Source organism: Salminus brasiliensis, chromosome 20 (assembly GCF_030463535.1).
Source record: "Salminus brasiliensis chromosome 20, fSalBra1.hap2, whole genome shotgun sequence".
Taxonomy (NCBI): domain Eukaryota; kingdom Metazoa; phylum Chordata; class Actinopteri; order Characiformes; family Bryconidae; genus Salminus; species Salminus brasiliensis.
Window position 1 is genome coordinate 11962069 of NC_132897.1, and position 18414 is coordinate 11980482.

General features: G+C 37.8%; 2 protein-coding genes across 2 annotated transcripts; both read right to left on the bottom strand.

The window, feature by feature from the left end:
- Positions 1 to 1867: 1867 nt before the first annotated feature.
- On the bottom strand, positions 1868 to 3395 carry LOC140542175 (natterin-3-like). Its single transcript, XM_072665054.1, has 2 exons — positions 3302 to 3395; positions 1868 to 2964 (listed from the first exon to the last, which is right to left on the bottom strand). Exons 1-2 carry the CDS (start codon positions 3393 to 3395, stop codon positions 1868 to 1870), a joined length of 1191 nt encoding a protein of 396 aa, XP_072521155.1.
- Positions 3396 to 7403: 4008 nt separating this feature from the next.
- LOC140542179 (natterin-3-like) lies at positions 7404 to 8743 on the bottom strand. The gene is made up of 2 exons (XM_072665061.1): positions 8629 to 8743; positions 7404 to 8494 (listed from the first exon to the last, which is right to left on the bottom strand). Exons 1-2 carry the CDS (start codon positions 8741 to 8743, stop codon positions 7404 to 7406), a joined length of 1206 nt encoding a protein of 401 aa, XP_072521162.1.
- Between the last annotated feature and the right edge of the window lie 9671 nt (positions 8744 to 18414).

Here is an 18414-nt window from a genome sequence, read left to right on the forward strand (position 1 = left end):
ACAGTTCACACATTTATACACCTGGCTGTGATTTTCAGCATCTGAAGCACAGGTGGTGTATTCACACATCCACACAGCTGAATGCAACGAGACGGAAAAATATGTGAAGTTCAATTTTGAACATCCCAGGTAAGGGAAACAGGTCTTGGATAGACTAAGAAGGACCTCTAAAACCCTGCAACACTGTTCAACTCTTAAACAGCTTTGCTGGGTCAGACCTAAGCTTATAGGTGTAGCTTAGGTATAGCTGAGGTGACTCAGTTGTTTAAAAAACAGCAGCTGTTTTTAAGGAAGTGTTTTCCTCAGTTTCATGTACTCACGTAAAATTCAGATGGAATTGTACTTGCTAAACATTTAAAATTGAAACAAATGATTGATTTTTATTTTGTAATATTTTAGTCATTCAACATTATTACTAATTTCACGATGTACATTTTACTAGTTACTAATTTTTTATGTTTGATTGGTTACATTTAGTTTTGTTAAACTTGTGACAGCATCTAACTTCTGGGGTTTATCATTTTAGATTAGACTAAAAGTTCATCACAAAGAGCAAAAGCTGGTCAGGGTAGTTGACCCTCTTAGCTCTTGACCATTATAGGGTTTTCATTTAAGTTTGATTGTTTACTTGGGCTACCAGCATGACCAACTTGACCAAACTGGTTAACCAGCTTTACCAAAGTAGATAACCAGTATGACCAGACTGACAAACACCTTTGTCAGGTTGTTCATGCTGACAGACCAGCTAGTCCATTCCACTTAAATGGAAACATAAATGTTATGCTATGCTGATCAAGAGCTAAGCTTGCTAACCAGCTTGCTTATCAGTACAGGGTATATTTTCAAAAGCTTTCAAATTTCAAATAACTTTACTACTTCTGCTTGAGTCATGCCAACTATATCAAAAAGCAATCCTTGCTGTTGTGTGTGAGAAACATTAGCATTTATTTTTAAGCTCTAGCGACCTCTTCTGGATGCTAATGGAAACCATTGTCCTTTTAAACAACAATTGTCCAGGCAATTGTGGCTAGGCAATTGTGGCTAGGCAAAGCTGCCGTATTCATGACTACATAGTTTTGGGGAGTGTTTATTTAGTTGATGTAAATGCAGCCGGTGGTGGGTAGAGTACCCTAAAATCTTACTCTTAGTAATCAAAACAAACTTGACTAGAAGTACAAAAACAGGCCAAGCACAACGGGAGTGCAGAGTAACATAAAAATGTAGGCTGACCTCTTAGTACATCCAGCAGATTTCAGCTACACTACTTCCCTCACAAACATACTTAAGTAGAAGTGAAAGTATCATCTGATTACAGTATACAGGTCTGCACCTACAGTATGCACCAAAATATGGTGTGGCATGTGACTTTTTGTGGTTGTCCACCAGAAAAAGGGACAGGTCTCTTCAAACTTAGCTTCTAAACATTAGTGTCTTATGCCTATCTCATGCAATTCTATTGGACTGACAGTGTATAAGTATAAACAACCTCTGCATCTTGCAAATGGCATTTCAGTATTATTCAGCTAATTAAAGATATTTGGGCTAGGTAGAAAGTTGTAATAAATTGATGCAGACATAATAACTATATAGAGCTTCTACTGAGTTGCTTGAACATCCAGAAATGTGTTTAATTAAGTTTCCTAGATAAAGAGGATTTGTATTAGCTCAGAATAGTTGTTTTTTATGATTTTTCTTTCATCTAATAAAATTAATCCATTTCAAAGTATGTATTAATAATTGTTAGGAAATAAAGATATTATGGAAGCTGCTTTGGAAGTTTAAATCAGCTTTTATTGCAAAGTTTTGTTTATAGCCCCTGATGCATGTTATTAAGGATATTAATTTACAGTGAAGTAGAATTTTGATCTTAGTCACTTGTAGGAGGGCAGGGTTCGGCATCAGGAATGGGCTTGCAACGTTCTACCACAGCGTTAATCTCTCCGATCTTCACACCATCATATGTCCCGGTGACGGTGGTCCAGTGGGTGTCTCCGTTGCTGTATGTACGACTGAGACGGGCAGTAAATGGGATATCAGCGGTCATCCTTCTAGCATCCATCCTAACTGAGCAGGAATGATTGGGAGGAACGATGACCTGCACAGACATGGAGTGGCTGACAGTTTCGATCATCTTCGTCCCTTTAGAAAAACTCACAGTCTGCTCCTTGGTGAAGTCCACATTGTCTGGGTTTATGATCGGGATTTTCCCAGTCATCACTGAGGTGGTTCCATTGCGAGTTTCTCTACCAATGTTCCAGAACTTCTCCACTGTGCTGGACTTCTCCAAAAGGACCGTCTTTTCAATGCTGGAACACTCGTAATTGGTTGCCTTGGCCATTTGGATGGTCTCCGGAGGATGATTGAGCAGAGTAATCTGATCAATGGCATACTCCACATGGGAGATGTGCTGGCTATATGTGTCCCTGTTTATGGTCAGCACGTCATATTTTTTGTACCAGTACTCCTTGCCCTCCCAAGGCAGGAAAAAGGCTTCATGCCTAGTAACAACCTTGCCTAAGCCATATTTGTTTTTACCAACGTAGATATCAAGTTTAGGGCAGGTCTTGACTGAATGTTGGGGCACGGAACCATAAGAGCCTGCTCTCCACTCCAGGAACTCAAAGTAGTCTTCATTGACCAAAACCTCAAACTTTGGAGCTGGATATTCAACATCTGCATAAGGGTAGTTGCAGTATGGTCCTTTGCTTGCGGTGTAGAATCCAGCCTCGCAGTTGAATTTGCAGATGTAATCTATGCGCCCAGTGTAACCATTATAAATGCTTACAGACCCATTTGGAAGTGAGCCATTCCAGGTAACCCATTTTAGACTGACATTGTCTTCAAACATAAATGGTGTAGTTTCCTCCTCAGTGATTAACTCAGGGGGAGTATCAGGATGTACCACTGGAGTCCAAGCATCAAGTGGTGGGACCACATCCTCCAGGTCAGGGTTTAGATGTAGCTCTGAAAGAGACAGATTTAGATCATGTAACTTTTCAAGTTTTCTATTCACACATTGTTTGATGAGTATGATTTGGTCCATTTTGAAGGCCTTTCTTATTACTATTGATAATCCAGAGGAAATACACTATGTCCAAATGTTTGTGGACACCCCTTCTAGTGATGCATACAGCTACTTTAAGTTGGTACCCACTGCTGACACAGATGTGCGAATGCACACACACAACTTCTGTAGTCAATGCCTAAATCATTTGCCTTAGTGTTGAAATGTAAGATCCTTTCAGTGTAACTACCATTATAAGAACAATCGTAAAAGAATGTGGTAAAAAGTTGAACTGACTGTTTGCCGCACTGAGGTCTGGGGTGGGGATGGAGGGCAGTGGTGGTATCGCCAGTTGCAGTACCACTAACATGAAAGGAAATGCTGCCCTCATCTGGTGAGAAAGCAAAAAGAATGCATGAACACCAAAAAATCTGTATTTCTTTCATTATTACATAATTTCTTAATTCAGTACAACAAATGTAATATATAGTAATTGCCAATGTTGTTACAAATTATTTAAATAATTACTATATATATATTTATAGATATTAAAAAATTATATTAAATTATACATGACTTAAAATAACTGCACATATTAAAATACTTTTTTTCATAGTACATTCGCAACAGCTTGCTAGCAAATACAACACATGCTTGCATAGCAGCAATATTCCGAATACATTTTATCAGACACTGAACTTTTTCATGCACTACATGACAAAGAAAATTGATTGTAATGAGTAATATTCAAATATTCATATATTAACATTACATCATTTATAATATAACATTGTTTAAGCAACACATTTGTAGAATTTAAACTACAGAATTTGTGGCTTTTACCTTGTTAAGACCTCTTTGCAAATGCTGATACACGCAACAGCCAAAGGGCTCTTAAGCACTTATAATTGCCCCCAATAAACAGCACTGCTGACCTCATCATAGGATAATACAGCACTTACACTGCTAATACCCAGTTACAGAATAAACACAGTTTGTTTGTGACTGGACTAGCTGTAGTTAGGGCAATGGAAGACGTTTCAGAAAGAATAATAAAAACATTGTGTTATAATCAAACCAAAGACGTGGATTCTGTACCATACAAAGGTAAACATGTATATAAATATACTGTTTTAACATTAAGAAGTTTAATAAAGCAAAAAATGCAAGTAACAAAAAGTTCTAATGTGACAGTGACAATATTAGGTTCTCCTGTATCGTCTATGCTTTATATAGATATATTATAGATTATAAATATTATACATTGCTGTAATGTATATGGATAAAAAAATAATAGATTCCACTTACACTTTAATGAAGTTCTTCATCATTTCTCAAGCCAGTCTGGAATTGGTTTATGGGACCAACATCTTGAGTCACAGTAGAACATGGGCCTTCACAAATGTTTAGTCTAAAGGGACACTTGAAGTGCTTATAGGGGGCACTGAAATGCACTCGCAGTAATAATTAAAGAAACTGAACTCCCTACAACCCTGCACATTCAAGTGTGCAGGGAAGGGGGCAAGGATGCAAGTACGAGGAATGGGACAGGGGATTAGATGGCTGCACCATTCATGATTAACCCTAGTTCAGTACCGAACTGCGGCCTCTATCAGTGACTGTTTATCGCACAAAAAAGCAGATAGATCTCTGATAAATCCGTCAATGGGTATAAGGTCAGGGTCAGTTATTATCAGTATTTATGATAAGTCTGATGGCACAAAGTTCTCGTTCGATGGGTCAGTGGCAATAATGTAGGCTGACAGACTTTATCAGTTTCCGTTTGCTGATTTTGCTGAAGAGGTATTGATGAGTGTAATGTTTTGCTCGCTTTCACATGTATTAAATGAAAGAAATTTAGTGACTTGACCAATATTATATACGTAAAAACTGTTTTACTGGGTGGTATAATTAAGGTAATCAGACCACCCTTCAGATTAATAAAACTAAACACTGATTTTCCTTTTTTCAAATTCAAAGACACTTTAAAGCTAGAAGCTTTTGCCAAAAATGATATGTTGGCTGATATGTGCAAGATGGCAGATGATTATTACCTCAGAGAGTTGGTACAGTGGTCAGTAGCTTACTGTGCAACACTACCGGTAACACTGAGCAGCAAACTAGTGTTATTATCCTATAGAAACTGTCAGCAAATAGGAACATTTTCCAGCCTTTTTTTAAGCTTCAGCATTAATGAATTTTACACGTCAAACATAAAATGTAGCTAACGGCTACAAAAAAGAGCAGTCTATGGATGACTTCTTGCACAGTGAAATAGCAGGGAGTTTGAATAACTGTGAACTGCTACCCACAGAGCTGGCCAAATCATAATAGCTGACAGTGTGAAAAGCTGACTCTGAAGACTGTTGACACCATACAAACGTTTATTGAACTTATGTTGTGTTTCACTGTTTAGCCTAGCAACCCACTAGGTATTTTAGTCAGCAATTAGTAGATGTACTAGATGCAGTGATTAAGAAGTATAATACAACATTTTGGCCACCTTGGTCAAATTGTTTCACTGATTTATGAAATGAAATAGACAAAACTAGAGCTTCTGATTTTTTCTCTTAAATATCATTTTTGACTAACTTAACAGAAAGAAATTAAAATTTTAATTAACTTGTCAGGCCATAACTGAGTCATTAGGACTGTTTAGGCAGGGCAAGGACTGTCATTAGGAACAATCAGCTGACTGACTCAGCTGCTTTTTTGTAGCCGTTAGCTACATTTTAGTTTGATGTGTAAAATTAATGAATGCTGAAGCTTAAAAAAGGCTGGAAAATGTTCCTATATGCTGACAGTTTCTATAGGATAATAACACTGGTTTGCTGAGATGTTACTTGTCTTTCTAGCAATCCTACACATCTTCCCATAGCTTTCTGCAGCTTTAACATCAGTTCCTCTGGTTATTATTCAGGCCAGTTATTCTGATCCTGTTTTCTGAAGTTTGGTTTTGACAGCAGCTATTGTTGTAAATATGTGTGACATTACACTTAAGAGCTGAAATCAGAATACATATTGACAACAATGCACAGAAATAATGGAAACACATACACGTCTAATGTTCTTTTGTGATTGCCATGTTTTTTTTTTATTGACTTATATACATACATCAAAACCCAATAACCTAATTTTGTAATGACAGCAATGGTCAAGGAAAAATATAAGATTTTTAAAACTGTATTAACCAAACTTTTAATAATATGAGTTTAGTATATAGAATGACCCTCAAACACGCCTCCTTCACAAGAAAATACAGTATAACAAAACCCCCAAACTAACTCATTTTATTTACGCCCCAAAAACAGTAATAAACCCAGCCCTCACCAGCGCTAATTTTTCATAATGCTAATACTGTGAGACAAAACATGTCAACATCAACATGTTAAACTGTGTGAATGTACCGTATACTTACTGCAGCCCAATATGGCTTTGCTGCGAAATTCACTCAAGAGTCAATACTTGGATATGTCAATATTTGCATATAGGCATCATTATACTTTTAACTGTTCTTTTATTAAATATGATATTTAAATGAAATATTTTTCTAAACTATTTAAAGCAAACTTTAACAAAGGGAAGGCCATTGAATTCACTGAGCAAACTTAAGTCTTTCATTCTGTTCAAGACCACAATAGTTAAATCTTGATCCTTGATCAGGTTTTATATGAGGTTATTATTGGAGTTTCAACCTCTTTATCACTGGCAACTGTTTATCAGGCAAAAAACCATGATGAATATCTACAAAAGTCAGGTCATCAGACCAGACAGACCAGGAGCGTCCTTCGGAAAATATATCTTTATGACCATAGTCAACCAAAGTTTAATGACATACTGTTCTTCAGTGGTGCTAATATCGGTCACAACCATTAACTGTTTTTACTGAGGAGGAGGAGATGATTTTACGCTGATACTGATGAGAGAACTTTTAAAACAAATGTGCAGAACACAGCGAATATTTTTGTGTGTGGGTGAAAAAAAAAAAACGTTTCTTTTGTAACTGTATTGTGAATTCACCAATAACCCACACTGATATTGGTTCCAATGTGGGTATTTATGTGGGTATTATTTTCATATAGCCATCATATTCGTACTGGCACTGGCTAAACTGATTCATTTATTGCAACACTAAAATACATCACATTACAACATGACAAACATTATACATTTAAAACAGTGTCGTTTTTACTCTTTATTTAGTATTTCACAGTGAAATGGTTCCATGTCAAGACATCATGTCCTATCTCGAAACTGAATACATATACAGCATATATTCAATTTGTTCATTTTAAAAAAGGTTCTTTGCACTTGGATTGCAACTAAACTGTCTGTGATGTACAAACTGGCTACTGCCTATTAGCTTGACTTCAGAGAGATTTTGCTGTGTCTAATCAGTCTATGCAGTTGATGCACATGGCTTGGCATCTGGAATAGGCTCACAGCGGTCCACCACTGCTCGAACCTCCCCAATCTGCACACCATCATAGATGCCATTGATGGAGGTCCACTGGGTCTCACCATTTGCGTATGTCCGGCTGAGTCTCGCTTTGAAGGGAATATCTGCAGTAATCTTGCGGCCCTCCATACGTGCAGAGCAGGAGTGGTTGGGTGGAACTGTTAGCTGGATGGACACCTCATGGCTCAGAGATTCTACCAGGGTTGTTCCTCGATTGAACTGCAGGGTCTTTTCTCCAGTGAACTCTACTCCAGCAGTACCAATCAAAGGAATCTTGGCAGTGATACCCGCTGTTATACCAAGCATGGTGGAACGGCCAATGTTCCAAGTGCTCTCAACCTCCGAGACCTTTGAGATGGTTACTGTCTTGGTCACGGCCTGGCAGTCATTGTTGGTAACGCTAGAGATTCTCATGGTCTCTGGAGGGTAATGGAAGAGTTCCACTTCATTGATACCGTACTCTACGTGGGAGATATGCTGGCTGTAGGCATCCCGGTTAATGGCCAGAACTTGGTACTTCTTGTACCAGTACTCATCACCCTCCCAAGGAAGGAAGAAAGCCTCAAACTGAGGTACAACCTTCCCAAGTCCATATTTGTTTTTGCCTACAAATATGCCAACGCCCCCACAGGTTCTGACAGCATGGTTGGGCACTGATCCATATGACCCATCCTTCCACTCTACAAACTCAAAGTTGTCTACATTAACTAAGACTTCAAACTCAGGGGCATGGTATTCTCTGTTCCCCCAAGGGTAGTTGCAGTATGGGCCTTTGCTAGGTGAGTAGAAGCCTGCTTCACAGTTGTACTTGCAGATGTAATCTGTGCGCTTGGTGTACCCATTGTAGATGCCAACTGCACCGTTGGGAAGAGAGCCCTTCCAACTGGTCCAGTTCAGATTGACATTGTCGCCATACAGGTGCGAGAAGCTCACAGGTTCCTGAAGCTCTGGAGGTGTTAGGGGGCCAACGACTGGAGGATTATTGGAAAGAGCTGGGACTTTACCTTCTAGAAAAGGGTTCAGAAGAGGTGCTGTATTGAAAAAGAGAGACAGCAAATCACCCTTATGGCATATGTGAAAAAGGTTACTTCAGATTACTTCAGATATTATAATATATATTATTATTATTATTATTATATTATATATTACAGATGAAATACTCTACGTTTTCCAGTGCGTGAAGTTTCCTCTACTATTTTTTTCAGGTTGCTTGGTGGTTTCTCAGCAAGGGCACAGAAAGCACCCAACTGAAGTACAGCGATGACAGCAAACAGCTTCATCTACAAAGGACATATTCAAAGATTATCCAAAATAAATGTAAATCTGTTTTTATTAATTGACATATTTACTTTAAATATAAATGACAATAAAATAATGCACATACCTCTGTAGTCTGACCCTTTCTTTTTGCAGCTCATCCTGGAGGCTCAGGCTTATATAGCACTTTTATGGTCTCCTGAGTCGTAAACCCTAAACCTCCTATCACACTTACACTTGCAGATCTCTTGGTTACTGTGGCAACTAATCATAATATTGCAATAGAATATAAAAAGCAAGTCCATGTTAAAAGTAGTTGTGAATGGCTTCAGATGACTTTTTCTAGACTAAACATTTAACAGGAGCTCTTGGTTTTTAGCGAGGTCAATTCTGACAGACTAGTTAAACAGAATCAAAGATTAACCCTGTGGTGACATTAAAAAGTATGTGGTAATAGGTTGCGATTAACACCAATAGCCTGTTTCTGTCTCCACTCTTATGTTCATCTATTTTAATCCAGTTAAACTTAATTTCAAATGTTTACATTTTATAAATATCATGAGGATTTTTGTGTACAGTTTACAACACAGATTTAACGCTTCCTTAACAACAGAGTTGCTAAAAGAACTGCTTGACATTTACATATTTCAATACATGTAAAAACGTCACCGTCTTCGATTCTGTGATGAGCCTTGTGTCATCTCCTGGTTTGAAATATACTAGGAATGTAGCAGAGGTAAAGTGAATACACTGATGGACATTTTCTACGTTTGATTTTTAAGATTTCCTACTTTTAAAGCCCCAATGTTAGAACGGTTGTTACTGGTTCCTAAATGATGTTAGCCTGAGTAGAACCTTGAATAAGTAATGTTCAGTTTTCTTTATATATTGTAATGCAGTAGGCCTGATATACAACTCTTTCTGCCATAATGTTGAGATGTCAGAGACCCAACTAATCAATTAACTGACAAATCTTTGATGAGGTTGATTTCTGTATTTTTTTTTTTCAGGAAAAAACATTTAATGCTGCAGTACATTCTGTGGACTTAGGTTTTTAACCTAAACTACATAAATAAAGAAATGCTGATTTTTGTCTTCATGAGCTTTAGGGGGCTACTACAGCATATGTCGCTTTGGAAAAGGATTCCAAATGTATCTGATTAGGATTCCAATCCTGATAAGAATTACCAGGTTGGTACTGAAAAAGTTTCCAAACACTTTTAAAAGGGATTCAAATTACTATGGAAAATGATTCAAATGCTTTTGAAAATATTCAAACCGGATCTAAAAAGAATTGCAATTGCTTTGAAATGGGATTGGAAAGTCCCCTTCAAAATGCCTTTAATTCTGAAAAAAAAAATTAAATAAATTGAGAGATTTCAAAGACTTCTAAAAGATTCCAAACGCTAAATAAAAAGACTTTATTTGTGACTCCACTTATGAAAACATTCCAACCACTTTAGAAATAGTTCTAAAAAAAAGTTTCTTCTGAAAATGATTTAAATCTCTTTAATTAAGTTGTTCTTAATTAAACATTCTCAAAAAGTATAAAGGCTTTTATAAAGGATGACTCTGAAAAGCGAATAAGTGATTCGAATTTTTTCCAAAAGGTCCGAGTCAATTGTTTGAATCTTTTCACAGCCTGTTCCAACCACCAATCCGAATCATTTTGAATGTTCGAATCACTTATTCGAATCTTTTGCGAGATTCGGATCACTTGAAAATTATTCAAATATCATGGGAAAAGATTCACACAATTGATTTGAATCATTGATGTGAATCAATCCAAGTGATTCGAATCATTTATTCGAATCACTGCTCAAAAAGCTTCGAATCACTGCGCAAAAAGATTCGAATCTTTACCGCAAGCAAATATTTACACACAACATCGCAAATATGTAAATCAGGTGGAAACAGTGGAATGATTACTTATTCACACACTTGCAAATCCCAGATGACTTAGCTCACCATGTATTGCAATCTCCTCTTTCTCTCATTTTAGACAGGATCTGATGTTTTGGACGAGCCTGAAGTTCGAGTTTACCGCTCCACCTTAAATGGGCCAGAAGTTGGTATCAGGCTCTTTATGAGCTTTGGAAGTTCACGGCTGCAACATTTAAGGTGGGCCTGTTTCAGCTGTACACGTCCCTGAATATAAAGTTACATACAGAACTACGAGGTGTGTAGCTAGGTCCTGTAGCTGTGTCTATAGTGAACCCAGACCCTGGGAATGAATCGGTTGAACGGGGCGGTCAATTAAAACCACACTTCGAAAGAGTCGACTCAGCAAAACAAAAATAACTGTCCATCATTACTCTTTATCATAGATTCTCTTTTTTATAACTACAAAAATATTACCACTAGCTAAAATGTCACAGTGAAACCAGAGAAGAGCCCCGAAGATTTAGCACAAGCCAGCGCTACTTCTAGCGTTAACGAATACAGTAAACAGTTCCCGGCTAACGAACATTAGCCACCATGGTCAAGTTTGCTAACCTCAAACCACCTCGCTACCTTTTAACACCCTTACACTAACACTGCTTCCCAGTATGTGAAGCACATGAAATAACACGGGTTTGAAGCTAATTGAGGAAAAAAATGTCGGTTAGCCCAGTAGGCGTCCGTTAATGCTAGCTAGCTAGCTAACGCACTCCTGAGCTAACGTATAGATGGAGTTGTTCAAACCAAATGTAGCTATATAAAAGTTATAATTTTATACATAACTTAGCACTCAAATACATTCCAACTATATCTAATTAAATTAATTAATTAATGTAAATGCCTCTTACCGCGTTTTTCACACGTCCACCCGGTTCCCTTACAGGCCAGAAGACACCGAAGCTTGTCGGCACGAGCGGAGAAATAGAAAATAAGACGCGTGGGCGTGGCGCGATTGTTGTGGGCGTGGCTCGCGGCTGTTGTGGGCGTGGCGTTGTGCTGTCCTACGTGGTCAAAGCTTTCAGATAAAAATCCTTTACCTGCACCCAGGACAGAGCAACACGGAGCTCCTGCAATACTTTCAATGAATATGTCCTGTAGGTATAAAACATGACTGGAGGCCAATAATGAATGTAATTGGAGGGTTAAAATGACTGGATCTGAGCTGGAATTATTACTGATCATATAACTTGTTTAAGTGCGTCTCCTTTCTTATATAGTATTTTTTCAATTCTGTAAATATTAAAGTACTCATTTTATATACTTTTTGTTAAGAAAGACCATAACCGTGTTAGGGTTTGCTAAAAATAGTTTCATGTTAATTAGCTACAGCTGTATTTTATTTAAAGCCCCTGTCTGCTCATTTGAATGATTCTTTTCTAACAATTATCGTTAGAAGAACAATTAGACGTTAGAAGACTCTGCTGAACTCTGTTTCTAATACTCCATGTTTCTCCTCCAGATGTTGCCTTTATGGCATAAAAAATAAATACTCCAAATGTCTCCAGCAGAAAATGCATGGCTTTACTGTGCCTCTGTTAAAGAAGTCTTCACATTAAAATGGACTAAAAGTCAGGGGAGGTAGGGGCCCATGGGTCGGGACGGAGATGAACGAGTGCTTTTTTGCCACAAGGACACTGGGCTTGCTACACTTCTGAATGGATAAATAAAAGATGCTCTTACTCTCCACCAGCTCTCTCTTTTCGCTCAGATGAAACGCCCTAGTAAATTTTCCCTCATGTGGAATAATGGCAAAGGTGTGCTGTTACCTTTCTCTTTCACTTTGGAAAAAAAACCTCAGTGTTGCCAGTATTTAGGCTAATGCACCAGCCGTGAGACTCATCTAAATTCATGCTAGCATTTTTACATGAAATGTACCAAAGGATGTCCTTCAAATCACATCACGAATCACATGATGGTAGACGAGGTTAGTAAATGCCATGTATATCGCAGGAGGTTGGTTGAGGTAGAAGGTGAGATCATATTCGCTCTAAAGTAAGCTTGTCTTCAACGTACAATTTCTGCTGTTACAAAAAATGAGAAGCCTTGTTTTGTTCTGGTGCACCCGTGAAGCACATTAGCTTTTGTAATTGGACAGTCCAGTAGTCAGTATTCACAATATCCTTTTGGTCATTAAAGTTGTATGTATGTATGTCAGAAAAACAGAAAAACAAAACACAGTTATGACTGAACAAGGTTAATAAAAAAGTTCATAGAGAAGACAAACACAGACCTGTGTTCTTCTATTGGTTCTTGGTTCAGTTCCACCAGCAGATTACTGGATCTACTTTAATGAAGGACTGATTAGATAAACTAGGCATCAGGCAAGGAGAAAATAACACACTTATGAGGATCCTAGTTACAGCACTGTACACAGCATTTAGCTCAGGCTTTAAATGGCCATCAATGTCCCATCAGTGCAAGTAATCACAGTCAGGTAACACCATATTACATTCTAAAGGACAGAGCTACTCTACTGAGAATGAACAAACACTGAGCCTGAGCCAGTTTCTGCTACTGTCTAATCAGAAACCAGCACTGACATTATGCTTTTTCAGCACTGACATTATGCTTTTTTCATTTGATTGTCATGCATATTTTTCAGTATTAAAAGTAAAATATACAACAATGGTAAATGTTGTACATGGAAGATATTTAGGTAAGCTATTCAGGAACATTTCACCCTGCAGTTTTAAGTGACTTCTTTTTTTTTAGTATTTAAAAGTGGTCTACCTCAACATACTACACCTGAACCATTTGTACAAACACCCAAATGTAATCGCTGGACTACTTAATTATTACAGTATTTATTATTATAGTATATATAAATCCCACCTCACACCTCTCACACTGGAGATTTAGCCTAACAGTGTTTCTTTGCACTGTATTACCCTGTATTAGTATAATAACAATAAAGTTGAATTGAAGCGAATTGAATTGAATTAAGTGTGAATTGTTATTTCTCCTCCTGGGCTCCCCCTACAGTCAAAAAGTAGAATTCATTCACCTTACAGTCATGGGAAGAACAAAGTATACCATCTTTGAATGCGATGGTTATATTAATAATATATAGTTTTTAAAATCTGCTCCTTAGCAGGTCTTACAATTAGCTGAATACAACCTCAGGTGAAGAACAACACACAACAGATGCTGGTGTCATTATTTATCTAACAAAACTAGGCCAAAATGCAGAAGCAGTGTGCATTCTATGGGATTGCAGGACATCATTTTCCGTCTTAATAGCTATTAAATATGCTTTTAATTATAAGTAATTATACGTTTTGTTGTCATTTAATTAAGCTACCATTATGGTGGTGGCAAAAATATGCTAACATAATACTAAAATCCCATAGAGGTGCTAGCAGAAATGAGCATTATCTCAGAGGTGTTTTTTTCCCTCTTTTAGACAGTGTTTTGATATCTATGGCCTGAACTGAAGGCCTGGGTCTGATACTGATGTGGTTCGATGCTGCGGATTGTGGTAGATTGTGTTATTAAATCAAATTAAATAAACAAGTTTAATTAAACATGAAGTGTAAAATCTGGAAACGAACCCTTCAGTCAGTCTGTGTTGCTTTCAGTTGCTTTTTCTCTCTGCCCTAAACTCTGCTGCTCAGACGGAGGAGTGATGAGGCTGCCTTGTACTTTATCAAATATACATGGCCTTTTGTCTTCCAACACATTTGCATAGAGGAGCTGTGAGGGTACCTGCCCCCCCACATTTTTGCACATATGACACACCAAAAAGGCACAGATTGCGTCCTTACAAGAGCAAAAACGAGTGACTTCATCTCACTTTTACACAGAATGATCTCTCTAAGCCCTGATTCGCTCTTCTTTCATTGCTCTGAAATGAAATGAAATGAAAAGACCCAGACAAATGCAATGAATTAGAGATCTCATCTGTATTAAGCATTGCTTTTAATCACAACACACATCACTTCCTTCAACAAGACAAGAGACATTAATACATCAGCTAATTTGTTTGCCATAGTTATTCACCAGCACACTCCCAAGGTGCCAAAAGGAGTCTTTAGAGCAATGCCTGAGAAAAACTTACATTTGATTCCCTAAAGAACCTTTCATTTGCATGCTACAAGTTACTGAAAGGTTCTTTAAGGAATAACATGCTTCTTGTCTGGCATCGCTCTAAGCATTCTATTATTCAGCAAAATGAAATGACACTGAGATCATCATGCATCACTGAAAGCCACAGATGTTTGGGGAAAAGGCCCAATGTAAGAAGCCCCCCTGGTGAATCTTGACTGAATTAGTCACAGGTTTTACAGAATGTATCATTTCTATTACTTCAAAAATAGAAAATTCAAAGCTAAAAATGTTATATTTTAAAATGAAACTGAGGCCCCTGTCAGTTTATAAATTACTTATTGATTTAATAAGCCATGACAGATAACACATGTACAAAAGGCTTGATATGTCAGTTTTATTCACCAACTAATACATTACTTTAACTGTATTAGGCAAAGTAATATTATTATTATTATTAGAGTGTTTAATTATTATATATATATTATACATATTATATATATTATAATTACCATCTAGCCAATGAAACACTGTGGAAACTTTTATCCAAATTTACCTTTCTCCACCCCTCTCCATACATAACATTTGACCCACTTATCTCGTACAACTCTCAAAATAGCAAAGAAAAATGCAGTGACACAGAATACATTTCTGAATTGCTGTTTAGCAAATGTGTCAGGACTAAATATGCCCTCATGAGGGAAAGGAGACAACTTACCCTGAGAAGCTGCTTCCCTGAAGTTACCTACTATGTCAAATGACAGTAAGGGAGTCAGGGAATCCCACTGGTGTTAGCATATGGACAAAAGTATTCAGACATATGATCCTTCACTGTCTCTTCTGGATTGTATTCTGCTTTTATTGAAGTAGTCTAAAGCTTTGCTGTGAGGATTTGATTGCCTTTAGTGACAAGATCAACAGTGAGGTCAGGATGTTGGATGAGCACCATCCCATCCCCAACTCCTCAACTTATCTCAAAAGTATTGGAAGGAGCACAATCCATCATTCCAGAGAACACAGTTACACTGATCCACAGCCCAATGCTGGGGGCTTTATACCCCTCAAGAACATACCTGGCATTAGGCATGGTGCCAAGAAGTTCATGTTTATCTCCTCCAGAGAGCCACATTCTATTAGCAGTACCTCTCAACAGGGACTAGACAAGGTGTATTTCTGTGCATTTGCACATCTGTGTCAGCAATGGGTGCACCTTAAAACAGCTGAATGCTTTATGAATGCATTAGTGTCCACAAACATTTATATATATGTGTGTGTGTGTGTGTGTGTGTGTGTATTTATATATTTATACATATAGAAAGGATTGACATAGTCTCTGCTTTTTTGCAGGCAGCTTCACTGCATCTCTGCACGCTCTACAAGGAGTAGAACAGTGGAGTTTTCTGGAGTTTTCAGAGAAGCCATGCCTGCAGCTTGCCTGTGGCTCATTTGTCAAAGTTTAATTACACAGTCTTGTAAAAGCACTGTTGCTCTGACTCAGCTGACAGTGCGTGGAAACGAAGCCGTGTGTCATACGTTTTTTTGGGGGGGTGATACAGAAGGGTAAAAACGAAGCTGTCGCTTAGCATTTGGGATCCGTTATGATTTTTGCCAGACTGTGATTTTAAGCACGGGCATGTCTGGTATGCATGTGTAGTCCCTAAATGTTGGCAGTAAGAGCAGCTCACAGATCTGACAAGTGCTGTAATTTAGTCTTGCTGGGATGTTGCAGGTGTTGTACAGGGTCCTAGGCACAATAACAACACGCTTTTGTCTTGAGTTCTTCAGAACTTCAGAAGAGAAAAACAGACATTCTGGCCACTACAAAATCCAGCAATCACTAATAATAGCCTTACACCTGCATGCAATGTGGGGGAACGTGTGGCCTAGAAATTGTGAACTAGTATTTATAACATTGAAGAAAATATGAATGAATAACTCCAAGCTAGATTCATGGACATGGTGGCTACCACTTACAAATCATTGTTATGCTAGCATGCATCTGAGAAACCCAGCCATGAAAGTTACGTGGCCCACTTAATATATTCAATATTCGGCACAATCTGAGCTGCTTCTGCATTTTGATGGGTGAAAAATGGGGAAAATGCCTAAGTGACATCTAACTAGAAATCCTGAAAAATGGCAAAGACTGCCAAGTGAAATACCTAATTACTGCTGCTTTCGGAGAATCTTCCTGCACATGTTCTCCCCTTGCTATTATTGATGTGTGATGATCAAATATGTAGGTTCCTGAGATCATACAGTATATGCTGACTACTCAGGTGTTTCAGTCTCCAGCTCTCGAGGAATGATGTTGCTGCACCAGCAACAATTAAAGCAATAGTTTTGCCAATTTACTTACTTTTACAATTTATACAATTCAATTTAAAATAAATAATAAAAAACACATGGAATCATATGAAACTGGAAAAAATGGGCAGAACAGGTGAATATTTCACAAAGCAGGATTACTCTGTTTAGCCAGATCATTTAAACCCAGTGTCCAGAGGATTTAAGGGTCTTTCATATTGAACAATCCACACTTTTGGGCTTATGGTACCCTATATGTCCACATGTTTGTGGACACCACTTAGAACGAATGCATTCAGCTACTTTAAGTTGGAGATGAGTTGGGGAGTTGGAGATGAGGTGGGGTGAACATCCAACATCCTGACCTCACTAATGCTCTTGTCTCTGAATACAATCAAGTCTTCACAGCAATGCTCCAAAATTTAAAAGAAAGTCTTCCCTGGACAGTAGAGATAGTTACTCTAACAAAAGCAGGAGCAAATATTGTTTCCAATCCTTTATTTTGGAAGAAACAATGAATGAGCAGGTGTCCCAATACTTTGGCTGAACAACTACACTGGTGATATGGGGAAAAATGTTTGTTTTTGGTCAAATCATCACTTTAACAACACACGTCTCTGCAAATCCTGATAATAATAATAATAATAATAATAAATAATGTAAATGTAAATAAATGTAAATATGTAAATGTAAATAAACGTAAATGTAAATAATGTAAAAATGATGCCTGTCAGTTTAGAAGGACATATCTTTTCAGTCCTCCAGGAAGGAGGTCAACAGTGGTCTGATTCCTGACCATCTAACATAAGTTAAAAAACAGGTCAAATGAGTAAAGTGGATTTGGCCTGAAGTAAAGAGAGCATATAGCTCTAGTACCCAGTTAGAATTTGTCAGACACGCATTCTGGGCTGTTTATATCCACACATCTCTCCTGAACTTCTTCATCACTTCATTTGGGCCCTGAAATTCACCCCAGCTCCTGCAGCTGCTGCTAAGCCTGAGAGGCTCCTCTGGGGATTCTGAAAACAGCCGTGGATGGAGGATGCAGGAGAGGAAAAATAACCACTCCATACACTGCATCTCCTCGCATGAATATTTCAGGGCTGTGTCCGTACAATACATTGGAATCTCAGCCTCTTTTAATATTTGAAAGTTTAATAATTCATGTAATAAAAATCTGTTTTTTCTCCTCCCTCCTGTGCGATCTCCTCTTAGAGGTACTCAAAGTGCTACTAGAAGCAGAACAGTGAGGTGGTGGCAAGTTAAAAGAGGAAGAAGAGAGTTCTAAGTGAAAGAGGGTGTGCTGAATGTGTGTGTGTGTATGGGGCAAAAATGTGGGATATATATCCCACATACATATCTGTATATATATCTGTATCTTATAATTATGCACAGATTATTT